At 52.9% G+C, this 21,716-nt stretch overlaps 1 protein-coding gene across 2 annotated transcripts in view; it reads right to left on the reverse strand.

Moving 5' to 3' along the window:
- The window catches only part of FAM3A (FAM3 metabolism regulating signaling molecule A), a 105,166-nt gene extending 83,982 nt beyond the window's left edge, over nt 1-21,184 (reverse strand). For both annotated transcript variants that reach the window (XR_015300628.1, XM_086940132.1), the window contains exons 1-2: nt 21,048-21,184; nt 6,162-6,240 (exon numbers count right to left, since the gene is read on the reverse strand). Coding sequence is in view for 1 of the 2 variants with exons in the window: in XM_086940132.1 (XP_086796258.1) it covers nt 6,162-6,174 (13 nt within the window). In the remaining variant the exon portion in view is untranslated. The remainder of the gene's footprint in view (nt 1-6,161; nt 6,241-21,047) is intronic.
- Nucleotides 21,185-21,716: the final 532 nt, after the last annotated feature.

A 21,716-nucleotide genomic window follows, 5' to 3' on the forward strand; every position in this document is an offset into this window, starting at 1 on the left:
CTCAATGGTATTGGCCCTCCAAGTGTCTATGTCTAAAAGGGTTCCATCGCAGTTAACCTAGAAGTGTCCTTAATCTTTAAAATTGTAACTTGTTTGTAGATAGTCAATGGTAACCCGCGGCTGTGTTTAGACACTGCACGTGTCTCCCGTGGGCCTCCTGCATCCTATCCTTTGGTTGTTCTTGGTAGCCCCAGCGGTTCCACAGGCCCCAGGCCTCCTTCCTATCCCAGACGTGGTTCTTATACCACTATTTTAGTATATGGTTTGTTAGGCCCTTAGGGCATAACCTATACTGTGCAACTTATCTATGCTAATTAAGATTCTTGTATTGTACTTTTACCTCTGACCTCAAAGAGTGCAGAGGGGTTGTGTTTAGATTAAATACATATATATTTGATATATACCTTGTGTGGTGTGCTTTCATTCAGTACTCAAGAGATTATAATTGGTAAAACAACTTGCTTAACTCTCCTCTAAGTCTTAGCCTGAAGGCTGCACTCCACAACTACCACTAGGATAGATTTCTATAAGGTTGACTTCACAACTACCATCAATAAGGGTTGTTTGGACTGGTGCAAGGTGTCTCACTAGAATAGTGGACATCATAAGCCAAGCCAACGTCTCACACTGCTCGACTCACTACCCCTGGAGAGTGAGCTACTGTTGCTCGACTCACTACCCCTGGAGAGTGAGCTACTGCTACTTGACTCACTACCCCTGGAGAGTGAGCTACTGCTGCTCGACTCACTACCCCTGTAGAGTGAGCTACTGCTGCTCGACTCACTACCCCTGGAGAGTGAGCTACTGCTACTCAACCCACTACCCCTGGACAGAGAGCCTCCATTGCATGACTCCCCGCTCCTGGAGAGCGAGTACCAACGTGACTGAGCCCCTAGAGAGTGAGCCTCCGCTGATCAACTGCCCCTGGAGAGTGAGCCTCCGCTGCTCGACTCACTACCCCTGGAGAGTGAGCCGCCGCTGCTCCACTCACTACCTCTGGAGAGTGAGCTACTGCTGCTCGACTCACTACCCCTGGAGAGTGAGCTACTGCTGCTCGACTCACTACCCCTGGAGAGTGAGCCTCCGCTGCTCGACTCACTACCCCTGGAGAGTAAGCTACTGCTACTCGACTCACTACCCCTGGAGAGTGAGTCTCCGCTGCTCAACTACCCCTGGAGAGTGAGCCTCCACTGCTCGACTCACCACCCCTGGAGAGTGAACTACTGCTGCTTGACTCACTACCCTTGGAGAGTGATCGCCCGCTGCTCGACTCACTACCCCTGGAGAGTGAGCGTCCGCTGCTCGGCTCACTACCCCTGGAGAGTGAGCTACTGCTGCTCGACTCACTACCTCTGGAGAGTGAGCTACTGCTGCTCGACTCACTACCCCTGGAGAGTGAGCCTACGCTGCTCGACTCACTACCCCTGGAGAGTGAGCTACTGCTGCTCGACTCACTACCCCTGGAGAGTGAGCCTACGCTGCTCGACTCACTACCCCTGGAGAGTGAGCCTACGCTGCTTGACTCACTACCCCTGGAGAGTGAGCCTCCGCTGCTCAACTCACTACCCCTGGAGAGTGAGCCTACGCTGCTCGACTCACTACCCCTGGACAGTGAGCCTCCGCTGCTCGACTCACTACCCCTGGAGAGTGAGCTACTGCTGCTCGACTCACTACCCCTGGAGAGTGAGCCTCCGCTGCTCGACTCACTACCCCTGGAGAGTGAGCCTCCGCTGCTCGACTCACTACCCCTGGAGAGTGAGCCTCCGCTGCTCGACTCACTACCCCTGGAGAGTGAGTCTCCGCTGCTCAACTACCCCTGGAGAGTGAGCCTCCACTGCTCGACTCACTACCCCTGGAGAGTGAGCCTCCGCTGCTCGACTCACTACCCCTGGAGAGTGAGCCTCCGCTGCTCGACTCACTACCCCTGGAGAGTGAGCCTCCGCTGCTCGACTCACTACCCCTGGAGAGTGAGCCTCCGCTGCTCGACTCACTACCCCTGGAGAGTGAGTCTCCGCTGCTCAACTACCCCTGGAGAGTGAGCGTCCGCTGCTCGACTCACTACCCCTGGAGAGTGAGCTACTGCTGCTCGACTCACTACCCCTGGAGAGTGAGCCTCCGCTGCTCGACTCACTACCCCTGGAGAGTGAGCCTCCGCTGCTTGACTCACTACCCCTGGAGAGTGAGCCTCCGCTGCTCGACTCACTACCCCTGGAGAGTGAGCTACTGCTGCTCCACTCACTACCCCTGGAGAGTGAGTTACTGCTGCTCGACTCACTACCTCTGGAGAGTGAGCTACTGCTGCTCGACTCACTACCCCTGGAGAGTGAGCCTACGCTGCTCGACTCACTACCCCTGGAGAGTGAGCCTCCGCTGCTCGACTCACTACCCCTGAAGAGTGAGCCTCCGCTGCTCGACTCACTACCCCTGGAGAGTGAGCCTCCGCTGCTTGACTCACTACCCCTGGAGAGTGAGCCTCCGCTGCTCGACTCACTACCCCTGGAGAGTGAGCCTCCGCTGCTCGACTCACTACCCCTGGAGAGTGAGCCTCCGCTGCTCGACTCACTACCCCTGGAGAGTGAGTCTCCGCTGCTCAACTACCCCTGGAGAGTGAGCCTCCACTGCTCGACTACCCCTGGAGAGTGAGCGTCCGCTGCTCGACTCACTACCCCTGGAGAGTGAGCCTCCGCTGCTCGACTCACTACCCCTGGAGAGTGAGAATCCGCTGCTCGACTCACTACCCCTGGAGAGTGAGCCTCCGCTGCTCGACTCACTACCCCTGGAGAGTGAGCTACTGCTGCTCCACTCACTACCCCTGGAGAGTGAGTTACTGCTGCTCGACTCACTACCTCTGGAGAGTGAGCTACTGCTGCTCGACTCACTACCCCTGGAGAGTGAGCCTACGCTGCTCGACTCACTACCCCTGGAGAGTGAGCCTCCGCTGCTTGACTCACTACCCCTGGAGAGTGAGCCTCCGCTGCTCGACTCACTACCCCTGGAGAGTGAGCCTCCGCTGCTTGACTCACTACCCCTGGAGAGTGAGCCTCCGCTGCTTGACTCACTACCCCTGGAGAGTGAGCCTCCGCTGCTCGACTCACTACCCCTGGAGAGTGAGCCTACGCTGCTCGACTCACTACCCCTGGAGAGTGAGCCTCCGCTGCTCGACTCACTACCCCTGGAGAGTGAGCTACTGCTGCTCGACTCACTACCCCTGGAGAGTGAGCGTCCGCTGCTCGACTCACTACCCCTGGAGAGTGAGCCTCCGCTGCTCGACTCACTACCCCTGGAGAGTGAGCCTCCGCTGCTCCACTCACTACCCCTGGAGAGTGAGCCTCCGCTGCTCCACTCACTACCCCTGGAGAGTGAGCCTCCGCTGCTCCACTCACTACCCCTGGAGAGTGAGCCACCGCTGCTCCACTCACTACTCCTGGAGAGTGAGCTACTGCTGCTCGACTCACTACCCCTGGAGAGTGAGCGTCCGCTGCTCGACTCACTACCCCTGGAGAGTGAGCGTCCGCTGCTCGACTCACTACCCCTGGAGAGTGAGCCTCCGCTGCTCGACTCACTACCTCTCGAGAGTGAGTTACTGCTACTCGACTTGTTGCCGCTGGACAGAGACCCTCCACTGCATGACTCCCTGACCTCGAAAGAGAGCTCCTGCGCAACTCAGCCCCTGGAAAATGAGGCTCCACCACATGACTCGCTGCCCCTGGAGCTAAAATCGTGACTGCTCGACATGCTGCCCATGGACCAAGCCACCCACTGCTCGGCTGCTCTTGAACTGAGCCTCAACTGCTCAACTTGCAGCTCCTGGATAGTCAGTTCAGACTGCTCAGCTCACTGCTCTGGAGAGTCAAGTCTACTATGGCGTTGCCGTGGTGATTCAACTGGAGTGCTATACTTTCTGACGTCATGAGACACAAGAGCTAAATGACCCACCTGAGACGGTGCCTGGCAGCCAATGACTGAGACTGGACCCAGAGAAAAAGCCTCCCAAGAAAAGGTCCTCGAGTAGTGACCTTGCATGAAGGGTGTGCTCTCCTGTGAAGCAATGTAAAGAACAATTTCTCAAATTCCTCCCATGCCCGACCCCTTTCCTTTCTTAAGTCCCATCCTGTGGCTGACTCTGCAGGCTTTCAGTACATAATTATGTAATATCCCTGGTGGGCAGCCTGGATGTCATGAGACACTTGGGTCTGTGAAAGCCTGGATGACGGGAGACACTTGGGTCTGTGAAAGCCTGGATGACGAGAGACACTTGGGTCTGGGTGACATGAGACACTTGGGGTCTGTGAAAGCCTGGATGACGTGAGACACTTGGGTCTGTGAAAGCCTGGATGACGGGAGACACTTGGGTCTGTGAAAGCCTGGATGTCGGGAGACACTTGGGTCTGTGAAAGCCTGGATGACGGGAGACACTTGGGTCTGTGATAGCCTGGATGACGGGAGACACTTGGGTCTAGTGATAGCCTGGGTGACATGAGACACCTGGGTCTGTGAAAGCCTGGATGTCATGAGACACTTGGGGTCTGTGAAAGCCTGGATGTCATGAGACACTTGGGGTCTGTGATAGCCTGGATGTCATGAGACATTGTGTCTGTGATAGCATGGGTAACATGAGACACTTGGGGTCTGTGAAAGCCTGGATGTCATGAGACACTTGGGGTCTGTGATAGCCTGGATGACGGGAGACACTTGGGTCTGTGAAAGCCTGGATGACGGGAGACACTTGGGTCTGTGAAAGCCTGGGTGTCATGAGACACTTGGTTCTGTGAAAGCCTGGATGACGAGAGACACTTGGGTCTGGGTGACATGAGACACTTGGGGTCTGTGAAAGCCTGGATGACGGGAGACACTTGGTTCTGTGATAGCCTGGGTGTCATGAGACACTTGGGGTCTGTGATAGCCTGGGTGTCATGAGACACTTGGGGTCTGTGATAGCCTGGGTGTCATGAGACACTTGGGGTCTGTGATAGCCTGGGTGACGGGAGACACTTGGGTCTGTGATAGCCTGGATGACGGGAAACACTTGGGTCTGTGAAAGTCTGGATGTCATGAGACACTTGGGTCTGGGTGACATGAGACACCTGGGTCTGTGAAAGCCTGGGTGACATGAGACACTTGGGTCTGTGAAAGCCTGGGTGACATGAGACATTTGGGGTCTGTGATAGCCTGGATGTCATGAGACACTGTGTCTGTGATAGCCTGGGTGTCATGAGACACTTGGGGTCTGTGAAAGCCTGGATGACATGAGACACCTGGGTCTGGGTGACATGAGACACCTGGGTCTGTGAAAGCCTGGAAGACGGGAGACACTTGGGTCTGTGAAAGCCTGGGTGACAGGAGACACTTGGGTCTGTGAAAGCCTGGGTGACATGAGACACTTGGGTCTGTGAAAGCCTGGGTGACAGGAGACACCTGGGTCTGTGAAAGCCTGGATGACGGGAGACACTTGGGTCTGCGAAAGCCTGGATGACGGGAGACACTTGGGTCTGTGAAAGCCTGGGTGTCATGAGACCATTGGGGTCTGTGATAACTTCCTTGGTCAGACTCCAGGGTGTCACGAGATTCCTAGAATACTGTGATACACCTACGCAGACTACGACTTGAAAATGTACTTGCAGCAGTAAACCTGAGTCCAGACTCCTCGAAGAAGCTGGGTCCCGCAGACTTACATGGACGTGTAATTTCAACCATGAGGAACCTGGGGCCAAGGTTAGGGACACTTGTGTTCACCCACAAATACCAGGCACATTGGATTTTCAAAGCAATGCCTCCTGCTGGGCATTTACCTTTACTGCTCTTGAGATTTACTGTGCTATGACTGAACCCAGCATCCAAGCACCACCCAAAGTAAGTACTGAGAGTTCAACACCTCTCCTGCTGGGGAGTCTGGGGACTGATGGTCCCTGGGAAAGGAGGAGAAACAACAGTACCCCTCACTGGTAGGGTGTTGGACTCTCAGACAGCCCGGGAGGTCGAGAAAGGGCCTGAAGCAATGATGCATTAGGACTAGGCTGTCCATTTTGCCTTGAGAGGTTCTGGTAGTCTAGGTGCATGGTGCAGAAGAGTTACAGAGAAGGCATGGACTCAGAAGCTCAGTAGACAGACAACACCCACAGACTATCAGAAATTGTAGCTTTAGTAGAGCGAGTGACTATTACCTGCCAGCCGCATAATGCAAGATGGGTCAGTACCTGCCTGGCACAAGGACACGTAGCCACATCAAGGACAGACGTCTGTCTGCAAAGGGAGAGAGGAAGAACAAAGTGAGCAAGCAGCTTATCTGGGCAGGAGACTTCAAACCTAGAACATGTCAGGAAAGGATTATGGAAAAACTGCTGGCATAGAGGACAGTGAAATTCGGCTGAACCTAATCTGTACCCTCCATGACACAGCTTGGACCCAAGGCTACCTTCCAAGAAAAAGCCCTGTCTCCACTGACACAGCGCTTCCCATGTCTGCCCTCCACTGGCACAGCTCTGCCCCATGGCCTCCCTCCACTGACACAGCTCTGCCCCATGCCCTTCCTCCACTGACACAGCTCTGCCCATGCCCTCCCTCCACTGACACAGCTATGCCCCATGCCCTCCCTCCACTGACACAGCTATGCCCCATGCCCTCCCTCGACACAGCTCTGCCCATGCCCTCCCTCCACTGACACAGCTCTGCCCCATGCCCTCCCTCCACTGACACGGCTCTGCCCCATGCCCTCCCTCCACTGACACGGCTCTGCCCCATGCCCTCCCTCCACTGACACAGCTCTGCCCATGCCCTCCCTCCACTGACACAGCTCTGCCCCATGCCCTTCCTTCACTGACACAGCTCTGCCCCATGCCATCCGTCCACTGACACAGCTCTGCCCCATGCCCTCCCTCCACTGACACAGCTCTGCCCATGCCCTTCCTCCACTGACAGAGCTCTGCCCCATATCGCCCCTCCACTTATGCAACTATGCCCATGTCTTCCCACCACCACCACAGCTCTGCCCCATATCGGTCCTTCATCGACACAGTTCTGCCCCATGTCTGCCCTTCACCGACACAGCTCTGCCCCATGTCTCCCCTTCACCAACACAGCTCTGCCCCATGTCTGCCCTTCACCAACAAGGCTCTCCCATGTCCTACCTCCACCGACACAGCTCTGCCCTTCACCGACACAGATCTGCCCCATGTCTTCCCACCACCGACACAGCTCTGCCCAATGTCTGCCCTTCACAGACACAGCTATGCCCCATGTCTGCCCTTCACTGACACAGCTCTGCCCCATGTCTTCCCACCACCGACACAGCTCTGCCCAATGTCTGCCCTTCACAGACACAGCTCTGCCCCATGTCTGCCCTTAACCGACACACCTCTGCCCCATGTCTTCCCACCTCCGACACAGCTCTGCCCAATGTCTGCCCTTCACCGACACAGCTCTGCCCCATGTCTGCCCTTCACCAACACAGCTCTGCCCCATGTCTGACCTTCAATGATACAGCTCTGTCCAATCTTTGCCCTTCACCGACACCGCTCTGCCCCATGTCTGACCTTCACCGACACAGCTCTGCCCTATGTCTAACCTTCACCGACACAGGTCTGCCCTTCACCGACACAGCTCTGCCCCATGTCTGCCCGTCACCGACACAGCTCTGTCCCATGGTAGCCCTTCACCGACACAGCTCTGCCCCATGTCTGCCCTTCCCATGTCCTCCCTCCACAGACACAGCTATGCCCCATGTCTGCCCTTCACCGACACAGCTCTGCCCCATGTCTTCCCACCACCGACACAGCTCTGCCTAATGTCTTCCCACCACCGACACAGCTCTGCCTAATGTCTGCCCTTCCCCGACACAGCTCTGCCACATGTCTGCCCGTCACCGACACAGCTCTGCCACATGTCTGCCCGTCACGGACACAGCTCTGTCCAATGTTTTCCCTTCACCGACAAAGCTCTGCCCCATGTCTGACCTTCACCGACACAGCTCTGCCCTATGTCTAACCTTCGCCGACACAGCTCTGCCCCATGTCTAACCTTCACCGTCACAGGTCTGCCCTTCACCGACACAGCTCTGCCACATGTCTGCCCGTCACCGACACAGCTCTGTCCCATGTTTGCCCTTCACCGACACAGCTCTGCCCCATGTCTGCCCTTCACAGATACAGCTCTGCCCCATGTCTGCCCTTCACCGACACAGCTCTGCCCCATGTCTGCCCTTCCCCGACACAGCTCTGCCACATGTCTGCCCGTCACCGACACAGCTCTGCCACATGTCTGCCCGTCACGGACACAGCTCTGTCCCATGTTTGCCCTTCACCGACACAGCTCTGCCCCATGTCTGCCCTTCACCGACACAGCTCTGCCCCATGTCTGCCCTTCACCGACACAGCTCTGCCCTTCACCGACACAGATCTGCCCCATGTCTGCCTGTCACCGACACAGCTCTGCCCATTGTCGGACCTTCACCGACACAGCTCTGCCCCATGTCTGACCTTTACTGACACGGCTCTGTCCTTCACAGAAACAGCTCTGCCCCATGACTGCCCGTCACCGACACAGCTCTGCCCCATGTCTGCCCTTCACCGACACAGCTCTGCCCCATGTCTGCCCTTCACAGACACAGCTCTGCCCCAGGTCTGCCCTTCACAGACACAGCTCTGCCCCAGGTCTGCCCTTCACCGACACAGATCTGCCCCATGTGTGACCTTTACTGACACGGCTCTGTCCTTCACAGAAACAGCTCTGCCCCATGACTGCCCGTCACCGACACAGCTCTGCCCCAGGTCTGCCCTTCACCGACACAGCTCTGCCCCAGGTCTGCCCTTCACCGACACAGATCTGCTCCATGTCTGCCCTTCACCGACACAGCTCTGCCCCATGTCTGCCCTTCACCGACACAGATCTGCCCCATGTCTGCCCTTCACCGACACAGCTCTGCCCCATGTCTGCCCTTCACCGACACAGCTCTGCCCCATGTCTGCCCTTCACCAACACAGCTTTGCCTCATTTTTGCTCTCCACCGAAGCAGCTCTGCCCCATGTCTGCCCTTCACCAACACAGCTTTGCCTCATTTTTGCTCTCCACCGAAGCAGCTCTGCCCCATGTCTGCCCTTCACCAACACAGCTTTGCCTCATTTTTGCTCTCCACCGAAGCAGCTCTGCCCCATGTCTGCCCTTCACCAACACAGCTCTGCCCCATGTCTGCCCTTCACCGACACAGATCTGCCCCATGTCTGCCCTTCACCGACACAGCTCTGCCCCATGTCTGCCCTTCACCGACACAGCTCTGCCCCATGTCTGCCCTTCACTAACACAGCTTTGCCTCATTTTTGCTCTCCACCGAAGCAGCTCTGCCCCATGTCTGCCCTTCACCGACACAGCTCTGCCCCATGTCTGCCCTTCACCGACACAGATCTGCCCCATGTCTGCCCTTCACCGACACAGCTCTGCCCCATGTCTGCCCTTCACCGACACAGCTCTGCCCCATGTCTGCCCTTCACCGACACAGCTCTGCCCCATGTCTGCCCTTCACCAACACAGCTTTGCCTCATTTTTGCTCTCCACCGAAGCAGCTCTGCCCCATGTCTGCCCTTCACCGACACAGCTCTGCCCCATGTCTGCCCTTCACCGACACAGATCTGCCCCATGTCTGCCCTTCACCGACACAGCTCTGCCCCATGTCTGCCCTTCACCGACACAGCTCTGCCCCATGTCTGCCCTTCACCGACACAGCTCTGCCCCATGTCTGCCCTTCACCAACACAGCTTTGCCTCATTTTTGCTCTCCACCGAAGCAGCTCTGCCCCATGTCTGCCCTTCACCGACACAGCTCTGCCCCATGTCTGCCCTTCACCGACACAGATCTGCCCCATGTCTGCCCTTCACCGACACAGCTCTGCCCCATGTCTGCCCTTCACCGACACAGCTCTGCCCCATGTCTGCCCTTCACCAACACAGCTTTGCCTCATTTTTGTTCTCCACCGAAGCAGCTCTGCCCCATGCCTGGCCTCCATTGATACAGATAAGGCCCCTGTCTGACCTCCATCGACACACATGGCCCATATTTGACCATTGTTGACACATCTACCCTATTCATGCTCTCCACAAACCCAGCTCTGACTCATAGCTGTTATACTTGTATGCCCTCCACCAACACATCTGTAATCCATGAAGAGAGCTCTGCCCCATATCTGTCCTCTGGCAGCATAACTCTGCCCCATTTATAAATTCAAACCACACATCTAAGTTCCATCTCTTTTTCTCACCCGACACAGATGTAATAAATGTCAAAGCCAATAATGGTCTCATTTCAACGGATTCCAAAAATAATTCCTCAATCAACCATACCCACTACAATGATCAGTGCAATCCTAGTGTATCAAAAATGATTGGATAGTGCTCAGAAAGTACAGAGTAGCAGGTGAGTAGCACCCTCTCACAAGAGAAACATTTCTCTCACATCAGAACTGTTGAAAGCCTGAGGCTCTCACCCAAAGGGGCATGATTCAATCTGGTGTCCTTTCCTCATTTAGGACTCACCGCCTTCCTGACTGGGCTCACCTTGTAGGAGCTATCTCGACGTGGGGTCCAAAATATAATTATGTAAAATAATCTAGTGTGTACCACACTCATTTATGTCAGAGTACGAAAAATAATATTAAAACAGTTAAGATGTTTGGAATGACTTGTGCTCTTACATCTTACAAGGTCAACATGTTGCGGCATCTATTAAACCAAACCAGCTCAATGGTATTCATCAGGACCAGAGCTCTTTCCAGCTTTCCCTGCCCTAAATTATGTGTGCTAAATATAGGTGTAAGGAAGAGTGTAAACTTCCAAGAAATTCAAAATGGAATATTCTCAAAGTTGTAATAAAATGCATAGTTCCTAGGGGAACAAAGAATATACTCATGTTAGTCAACATGATTCAATCAGCTGGCAATACCAACAGTAAGTAAACATTGGCAAAATTACAAAAAAAATACCCCGTTGCGTATGCTGTGTATTTAATCATATGTGGCGAAAGCTTCTGTAGATTAAGGGGGTAATTGTTCGGGTCAGAAAGCACAATGTTTTACCCGTTGAAATAAATCGCAGGTAAGCATGATGTATCCCCTGAAAATCGCCAGCCATTCATCCAAGCCATGAGAATCAGATGGGAAGGTCAAACAATAACGTAAAAATGGTTTACTGACTCAAGCTGAGAGGACCGAGAATTATAAATATATAGTTGCACTGATATTTTATTAAATTCCAATAATTTGCTCCCAAGGTAATTGCCCAATGGGCAGATTTTTTCGAAGAGGCCCCTGGACGAAAGCTGTCAAAAAATAACAGGCTGCTTCTATGAGTTGGTTTAAGGTTCATTGTGTAGAAGGTTATCCCTGGGTGAAATCTGAAAATCTAAGAAGGCCAATTCATTCTTATAAATTGTGTGTGAACCTGAGGAGTTAGTTGCTTCTGTTAATTCAATTCCCAAATCGTATGGCTTTCCCTGGTTAACTACTAGTTGGCGTCACAACGATCACTGCTATTGTGGTATTAGCCAGTTACAAAAATGTATTGCATAGTGATCAGAAAGTCAAGTGTGCCAAAAGTGTGACGACCATTCACAGGCCAATGTTTCTCCCACGTCGGTGTGTTTTGTCGCGGTGACGTGATACAATCATCAGCTTGTATTCAAATCACATTGCCAACCTCATTGAGGTTCCTTCAGTAGAGTGCGACAATGTTTGAAAACAGACAAAGGCACAAGAAGTAGTGGTGGGTGCGGGGTGCTGTAGCACCACCAAAACAACTATGCTGGAGTTCGGAAAGCCAATGAACAATAAAGGAGCCTTTACATTTTATTTTCTTCTTCTCACTTCTTTTGTGGATTCAAATACAAAGAGAGGTCAAATTTCAGGCTATGTCTTCTTCCAAATTGCTGCTTATTCTTTTAACATGGAGACTGGTGTTTACTTTTCTTGTTCTGACTGTTGAGTGAGAGTTTTTTGTTAAGTGAACAATGGGACAATCTTGCTGGGGCACAAGAAGTGCAAAAGTAAAGACTTTTGGGATGTCAAATGTTTCTAATAAAATGAAAATGTACAGTACACATTCTTTAAAATATTTCAGCAATAAGGAAAGCACAAATAAAGCACTTTTTTTGTGATTTTGAAGTGCAATGAAAACATGGAGTTTAATAGATCAAAATAAATCAAGGAGTTTACTTGGTGATGCGAAAATGATAAATATTTGTGAAACCGGATATCCAAGCATTTTTGTGTGGTGTTAAATTCAGTCATTAAAACTGCAGGTCAGTACAAATGTAGTATCCATTTCAATGGAGTATGTGCTATCTGTAAATGGCTGTGGCTACAACACCATTCTTTTGTATTAAATGTGCGATGTGTGCTCCAAAGTGCATCCCCAGCTACACACCGCAGCTTCAGCACGTCTACTGCTGAATCGGCATGCCTCATTGTCTACATCTGATAATCTAATATTATGTGGCCCAACCCATGTGATCAGTTAGCGTGCAGTTCACCTAGCCCGTCCAGCCCCCCCAGGGCCGGGTGGGATGTCTATGTTGGGCGGGGTTGGGACTAATATCACGTTTTGTTATATGTCCATGCAGGCTACCATTCAGAAACGGATGCTGGGGCACGCCTCGTTGAAAGTCACGGGAGTGACCATGGGTAAACAGGTGTCAGCACACTGGGGTCAGTGGGTCCGATGTAACGGACAACAGGTGTGGTTTGAGGCGAACATGTTTTTCTAATTACAGATTGTTGGTTTAAGATTAGACGACAAGAAGGACTTGGGATTTGATCTGGAGCAGGTATGGTTGGACACGCGGCGTGGAATGTAGTTGGTTGGCAGTGGGAGGGGCCCAGCCCAGGGCTCTACAACCACCCTGTTTTCTGGGGGCGAGGGAGGCGTTGCCTACCTTGCTTTTATCGTTACTCAGACATGTCGCGCCAGGGATTCGTCGTCAGTCAGTGTTTACAGTTGCTGCACCTTTTTAACTTTTAGTTGTTACTGTAGCAGGAAAGCCTTTAAGGGATGATAATATTTATTTGACAGGCAATTAACAACGTGGTGGGCATAGTAATGAATTCAGTGTGATGGGTAATCATGGGAGTGCACAAGGGTCCACAAATGTTAAGATAATAACTTCAGTAATGTATGGCGAACTCACTGCTTCCTTTTGGCTACAATTTAATGTCTGGGGAAGTTTTACATAATTGTCAGAGTGTGCACTTAAATTCAATAGCTTTCATTAATGGCTGGTTCCGTCACCGGACAAGATTTATTGTGGATTATTGCATCCACTAATGGGGGCCCATGTTTGACCTCTTGTCACGGAGTCAACTCCCAGCAGGGTCGCCACTTTTTGAGTCCCTGTGGTTCTAGTGGTGTAGGTGTCAAAGCTACCACCAGGAATAAGCAATAATTTAAACCACAGCATGGGGAGAGAGCATGGTGTGGGATTTATTTTCCAATTAACGGTGACTGTACAGAGCTTTTCCTTCATTTGGTGGTTTGTAGTTATTTGTTCGCCCATGGACGGGCCCCTTGGATAATTTGACTTGGACCAAACAATACAAGAGTTAGCAAACTGTGCATTACAGGAGGAAAGGTGACGTGTGCAAGTTACAAAAGCGTACAATGTACAAGTAGAGGTATAATACTACAATGAATGGAGGACACTGAAACACAGGCAATGATGGCACTTGTGCAAGTACCGGAACTAAAAACAATGTAAGAGGTAGCAATAAGTGTGTTACAAGAGAAAGTGGCGTGTGCATGTTACAAGAGAGTACCAATCGCAGGTAGAAGGATATTACTTCATAATGGCAGACTCTTAGCCACAAGAACACACTGGGAGGACACTTCCATAGTCCATGAGAATAGAATTTTGGATATTAAAAGGTCTTCCGTCAGATAAGAGAGGGCATGAATTAAATTGGGAGGTGTCTTTGAAGGAGGAGAACTTTGAGGTCAGTTTTGAAGGCCTGGGAGGAGGAGGTGTTTCTGAGAAGAATAGTAAGGGGGCGAGTTAAGAAGTGACTCTAATTCACACACTCCAAAGTGCAATGGTCATTATCAGACTTAGCATGTGAATATTTGACTTAGTTTCAAGACTCTACACTTCTGCACAGGTGCTAGAGGTACGCAAGTATGTGCCTCACCCAAGTCCTTACGAGTATGTATTGTGGGCAAACTACTTCTCGTAACTGACAAACAAGCTCGGCCTCTGAGGCGTGAGGGGGCATTGAGGGCCCTGTCTCGTTGCAGAGAATACATATTGATATACGGAGGGGGCAGGGCTTCTAATGGATGTTTTATGTCTCAAATGCAGGAACCACTCTGGAAAACCGCCCTACTCACATGGGGGTCCATCTGAACTATCAACAGGTATAAGGGTCATCGCACGCTGGGGGCAGTGTGCTAGGGTCTGGAACTCCCAGGTCCTCCACAGGTGTCAGGACTGTCCCTGTTGTGGGGCACTCAGGTTACACACCAGAGAAGTATGACATTCATAGCCAACTGGGGAATCAGGACTTAGCAGGTAGCTCCTGTACAATAATTGGATGTTTCTCTTGTGAAACACCGGATTAACCTGGGCAATTGGTTGATTTACTGGGCATTAATTGGGGTGTTCTGTCGGTAAGCAGTGGGAGACTGTGGGCAAACCATGCATGCCTTGTGACAAAATTCAAATGCGTTTTTAGTTTACACATGTGAGGTGTCTAGGCATATCTTGCAGCCCATGTGCAATAAGGGACTGTGTTCTTTTGTACAGCTACTGGTGCGCAAGTAAGGGGCTCTGAGCCTGGCAATCGAGTTAGCAAACTATTTCTCATAACGGACAAAAAGGCTTGGCGTTGGTAGCATGGGGGTCATGGATGGCCCCTGTCTCATTGCAGAGAATACATTAGGTATATGAGGGGGGCATGGCTTTTAATGTATGTTTTATGTCTCAAATGCAGGAACCTCGCAGGAGAGCCGTCCTACTCACATGGGGGGGCCACCTGAACTATCAACAGGTTGAAGGGTCTTAGCATATTGGGGGCAGGGTGCTAGGGTCTGGGATTCCCAGATTCTCAACAGGTGTCATTACTGTCCCTTTTTGTGGGGCACGCAGGTTACAACCCATGGAAGTAATACATTGGTAGTTAACTGGCGAGTCTGTGCATAGTAGTGTGGGCAAATAATGCAATCCCTGTGACAAAAAATTGAAATGCATTTTCTTTCAAACAACTGGTGTATCTGGGGCATATCATGCATCTCGTGTGCAATGATGATATGTGTTATTTTGGACAGCAACTGGTGCACAAGTAAGGGGCTCTGATCCTGGCAATCGAGTGAGCAATAGGCTTACCTGTCAATGCTCGGTGGGGGCTGTTTGCATGGATTTGTTACTTCTTCCAAAAACGCACAGACTTAGTCCCATAATGGTCAAACCACGTCAAGCAGGCTGGCCTGCCAGGGCTCAGAGCGGGAGAAGGGGAAGAACACACTGGGGCCAGTGTGTGGGGTCCTGGGTCAGCACGTCCAGGATTGGAGTGTAACCTGTTTTCTAATTTCAGGACAATCGGATTAAGTACACCGACACCACTCTGAGAAGGACAGGTGTCATCGGAAGCAGGAATGGCCAGGGGTGCTCCGGGCTCGGAGCCTGAAAGCTGTTCCTGGTTAAGTGCTCTTGGGGGACAAGGTGACAACGCGGTTCTGACTTCTTGTAGGGGAGATTAGAAGCAGTGTTGAGTGTAGCGGTTGTACAGTTACCATGCCCCCCTTACACATCAGCCACAGTTGTGCTCAAGCACCTTATGCAACCGATGGCCTCAGCTCATGGGTGACAGGATGGGTAACCACAAGGGTAGATGGGCAGAAGACTGGTATGGCTTGCATTAGGGGGGTGCCCATGGGTCTTCTCCAGAACTTATCTAAAGGTCAGTACTTTGTCACACTATAGGGTTTGCACACAGCAGGGGAGAGGGCCTGTCCAGGTGGTCAGGGGCAATGGTATTGTCAAGTCTAGACTTCCGTAAGCGCGGCTAGGGCCCGTCAAGATCATGAGGGACAATTGCCTTTGGCCCAGGGCATCCTTTTAGCCGTAAGGGGGCCTGGTTCGCTTTGTTTGACACACTGCTGTGGAATATAAATGGGTCAGTTCTGTGGCCGGGAACTCCCGACATGCACTGGAATCGCCTGAAGCAGAAAATTCTTTAGAGACTGGGCGGGGTGGGACTCACCATCCGATTTATTGGTAATCCTAAGAGTTGATGAGTTGGTTCACCCGAGGCGCAGGGACGTGCTGCACTTAATGAGGAGCACTTTGGGCGAAGTGAGAAATACACCTAGGAGGTGATGAGTTTGTTCACCTGGGGCGCAGGGACCTGCTGCACATAAGGAGCCTTTGGGCGTATTGAGCAACTTTCTGGGGTTTTGTGAGATATGGTGGACCTCTTCCTGCTAGATTTAGCGGAGGCATTGGTAGCGGCAGGTTGGAAATAAAAGAGCAATAGAAGGTGGGGGGCTCTGGGGCGGCGGCGGCCACACCGAGAGCCATGGCTGAGTTACAGGGCGATCCAACGCTGGACGGTACAGAAGGGTACGCTCTACAGGAGCACAGTAAGGGTGCGAGAGCCAATTATCCCCAGGGAGATCCTCGGTTGGATCCTGGAGGAGCGACAGCGCCCCGTTAGTCCTTCGGGCGGTTGTGGACCTGAGCAACCAGGGGTGCCTGCAACGCTCAGCCCCCCCGTAGGGGGAGGGGGCGTGAGTAAGGGGTGGACTGGAGGTTCGCCGGGGGGAGGGGGGTTAGCTCTCCCCCCCATTATTGACAACGCCCCCACGGTTAACACCAGAGGGGGTTCATGGCTCATCAGGTGGGCAGGTCGCGAGGGGCGGCCTGACCCTGGATCGCCCGTAAGATAACCCAACATGTTGGCATAATGTTTATGCAAATAAAGCTGCAACAACTTTCTCCAACAAAACATTGTGTGGTGTCTGTTATTATGAGAAATTGTTGTGAGCGGTTTGGGGTATGGGCCGATATTGGCACTATGCCAGGCTGCCCCGGGCCACCGCAGAGGGCGACCTAAGAGGGCGGCCACCCTTAGTGCCAAAGGATGGCACAGACCCCCAATGAGCGGTCTAGTGTTCGGGACCCTGGGGTTACCCAGTGATGTCTCTTCCGGCGGGGGGAGGGGGCGTAGGCATATAGCCTGGGGTCGCGGGCCTGGCGCCCTCTTTGACCCCGATCAGCCTCGTGGACGGTCCCTCTCCCCCCTTGCCCCGGACGAGCTATGCTGCCCGGTCGCTGTTTTCCCTCCCTACAGCTAACCCGGCTGTCGGGCAGCAGGGGGGGGGGGGTGAGTTACCTAATACCATTTTGCTTTGTGTTGCAGGCGGAGATACAGGGCAATCCAACGCTGGAAGGTACAGAAGAGTACCCTCTACAGGAGCACAGTAAAGGTGCGATAGCCAATTATCCCCAGGGAGATCCTCGGTGGGATCCTGGAGGAGCGACTGCGTCCCGTTAGTCCTTCGGGCGGTTGTGGACCTGAGCAACTGGGGGTTGCCTGCAACGCTCAGCCCCCCCCCCCCCCCCCCCGTAGGGAGAAGGGGGCGTGAGTAAGGGGTGGACTGGAGGTCCTTCGGGGGAGGGGCTAACCCTACCCCCAAAATTAACAACACCCCCGCGGTTAACACCACAGGGGGTTCATGGCTCATCAGGTGGGCAAGTCGCGAGAGCGGCCTGACCCTGGATCGCCCATAAGATAACCCAACATGCTGGCATAATGTTTATGCAAATAAAGCTGCAACAACTTTCTCCAACAAAACATTGTGTGGTGTCTGTTATTAGGAGAAATTGTTGTGAGCGGTTTGGGGTATGGGCCGATATTGGCACTATGTTATGGGACATTGAATATGGAACCCTGCTATTTCCTTTAACATAATCAAGGTCTGGCCTTAAACAGCACAGCACAGCCCATCTGCCCTCCACTAACATCCTTCCAACCCATCTCTGCCCTCTTCAAACACAGAACTACCCCAGCTCTGTCTGCTAGCCCCCCAGATGTAACCTCTCTCTGTCCTTCACCAGCAGGGCTCTAACCACACTCTACCTTCCACTGCACACCTCCAACCCATCTCTACCCCCTCTAACATGCTTCTAACCACACTCTACCTTCCACCACACACCTCCAACCCATTTCTACCCCCTCTAACATGCTTCTCACCACACTCTACCTTCCACCACACACCTCCAACCCATCTCTACCCCCTCTAACATGCTTCTAACCTAACTCTACCTTCCACCACACACCTCCAACCCATCTCTACCCCCTCTAACATGCTTCTAATCACACTCTACCTTCCACCACACACCTCCAACCCATCTCTACCCTCAAACACATCTCTAACCTAACTCTACCTTCCACCACACATCTCTACCCCCTCTAACATGCTTCTAACCACACTCTACCTTCCACAACAAACCTTCAACCCATCTCGACCCCCTCTAACATGCTTCTAACCTAACTCTACCTTCCACTGCACACCTCCAACCCATCTCGACCCCCTCTAACATGCTTCTAACCTAACTCTACCTTCCACCACACACCTCCGACCCATCTCTACCCCCTCTAACATGCTTCTAACCACACTCTACCTTCCACCACACACCTCCAACCCATCTCTACCCCCTCTAACATGCTTCTAACCACACTCTACCTTCCACAACAAACCTTCAACCCATCTCGACCCCCTCTAACATGCTTCTAACCTAACTCTACCTTCCACTGCACACTTCCAACCCATCTCGACCCCCTCTAACATGCTTCTAACCTAACTCTACCTTCCACCACACACCTCCGACCCATCTCTACCCCCTCTAACATGCTTCTAACCACACTCTACCTTCCACCACACACCTCCAACCCATCTCTACCCCCTCTAACATGCTTCGAACCTAACTCTACCTTCCACTGCACACCTCCAACCCATCTCTACCCCCTCTAACATGCTTCTACTCACACTCTACCTTCCACCACACACCTCCAACGCATCTCTACCCCCTCTAACATGCTTCTAATCACACTCTACCTTCCACCACACACCTCCAACCCATCTCTACCCCCTCTAAAATGCTTCTAACCACACTCTACCTTCCACCACACACCTCCAACCCATCTCTACCCCCCTCTAACATGCTTCTAACCTAACTCTACCTTCCACCACACACCTCCAACCCATTTCTACCCCCTCTAACATGCTTCTAACCTAACTCTACCTTCCACTGCACACCTCCAACCCATCTCTACCCCCTCTAACATGCTTCTAACCTAACTCTACCTTCCACTGCACACCTGCAACCCATCTCGACCCCCTCTAACATGCTTCTACTCACACTCTACCTTCCACCACACACATCCAACGCATCTCTACCCCCTCTAACATGCTTCTAACCTAACTCTACCTTCCACTGCACACCTCCAACCCATCTCTACCCCCTCTAACATGCTTCTAACCTAACTCTACCTTCCACTGCACACCTCCAACCCATCTCGACCCCCTCTAACATGCTTCTAACCTAACTCTACCTTCCACTGCACACCTCCAACCCATCTCGACCCCCTCTAACATGCTTCTAACCTAACTCTACCTTCCACTGCACACCTCCAACCCATCTCGACCCCCTCTAACATGCTTCTAACCTAACTCTACCTTCCACTGCACACCTTCAACCCATCTCGACCCCCTCTAACATGCTTCTAACCACACTCTACCTTCCACTGCACACCTCCAACCCATCTCGACCCCCTCTAACATGCTTCTAACCTAACTCTACCTTCCACTGCACACCTTCAACCCATCTCGACCCCCTCTAACATGCTTCTAACCAAAATCTACCTTCCACTGCACACCTCCAACCCATCTCTACCCCCTCTAACATGCTTCTAACCTAACTCTACCTTCCACTGCACACCTCCAACCCATCTCTACCCCCTCTAACATGCTTCGAACCTAACTCTACCTTCCACTGCACACCTCCAACCCATCTCGACCCTCTCTAACATGCTTCTAACCTAACTCTACCTTCCACTGCACACCTTCAACCCATCTCGACCCCCTCTAACATGCTTCTAACCACACTCTACCTTCCACTGCACACCTCCAACCCATCTCGACCCTCTCTAACATGCTTCTAACCTAACTCTACCTTCCACTGCACACCTTCAACCCATCTCGACCCCCTCTAACATGCTTCTAACCACACTCTACCTTCCTCTGCACACCTCCAACCCATCTCGGCCCCCTCTAACATGCTTCTAACCTAACTCTACCTTCCACTGCACACCTCCAACCCATCTCGACCCCCTCTAACATGCTTCTAACCTAACTCTACCTTCCACCACACACCTCCAACCCGTCTCTACCCCCTCTAACATGCTTCTAACCACACTCTACCTTCCACCACACACCTCCAACGCATCTCTACCCCCTCTAACATGCTTCTAACCTAACTCTACCTTCCACCACACACCTCCAACCCATCTCTACCCCCTCTAACATGCTTCTAACCACACTCTACCTTCCACCACACACCTCCAACGCATCTCTACCCCCTCTAACATGCTTCTAACCTAACTCTACCTTCCACCACACACCTCCAACCCATCTCTACCCCCTCTAACATGCTTCTAACCACACTCTACCTTCCACCACACACCTCCAACGCATCTCTACCCCCTCTAACATGCTTCTAACCTAACTCTACCTTCCACCACACACCTCCAACCCATCTCTACCCCCTCTAACATGCTTCTAACCTAACTCTACCTTCCACCACACACCTCCAACCCATCTCTACCCTCCATCCATCCATCTCTGCCTAGCCCCCCTCTGCCCACCTCTGACCCCCCTCGGTCTCCATGGTGACGCTGTGCTCGGGGTCCTCTCTCGTGCACCCTGGACTTCCGTCCCCCCGTTGCCATGGTGACGCTATACGGAAGCGGGTCTTCGGTGCGCCCTCCACCCCTTTCCGGTTGCCATGGAGACGGTACATACCATCCCATGGATGAGGCGGGGGGTCTCGAACCGTCGACCCTCGGCTCCTGTCCGGGCGGCGTCACCTTCAGTTAACGACAGCTGAGAGGCCCGCGAGCGGAGGGGCGGGCCGGGGTGACTGGAGATGAGTGACAGCTGAGAGGCCCTGTAATTGGAGGGGCGGGGCCGGGGCGGACCGAGGATGAGTGACAGAACGAGGGGCGGGGCTACAACTGCCTGGTGATGCGTGACAGTACGAGGGGCGGGGCCGGGGCTGACTGGGGATGAGTGACAGTTGAGAGGCCCTGTGACCGGAGGGGCGGGGCCGGGGCGGACCGAGGATGAGTGACAGCACAAGGGGCGGGGCCGCGGCTGTCAAGTGACAAGCCGAGAGGCGGGACTAATACTACATGATTGACAGATCGAGGCGTGGCTATCACGCTCCTACGGCTAGGTGAACACAAGCCGACCCGGAAGAGCACGCGCGGCCTGTGCTCCCGGAAGTATTAGTTGTAGTGTTTAATACCCGGAAGTGGCCAGTCTCCATGGCCCGGAGGCTTCGGAGTGCAGCGGAGGGCCTGTGGGGCGGAGAAAAGACAACCCTGCGATGGCCTCTGTACGCAGGGCTGGCTGTAGGGGGGGACACTGACGTGGAGCGCACTGACCTGGCTTGGGGCACACAGATAGGGG

This window comes from Lissotriton vulgaris, chromosome 10 (genome assembly GCF_964263255.1).
Source record: "Lissotriton vulgaris chromosome 10, aLisVul1.2, whole genome shotgun sequence".
Taxonomy (NCBI): Eukaryota; Metazoa; Chordata; class Amphibia; order Caudata; family Salamandridae; genus Lissotriton; species Lissotriton vulgaris.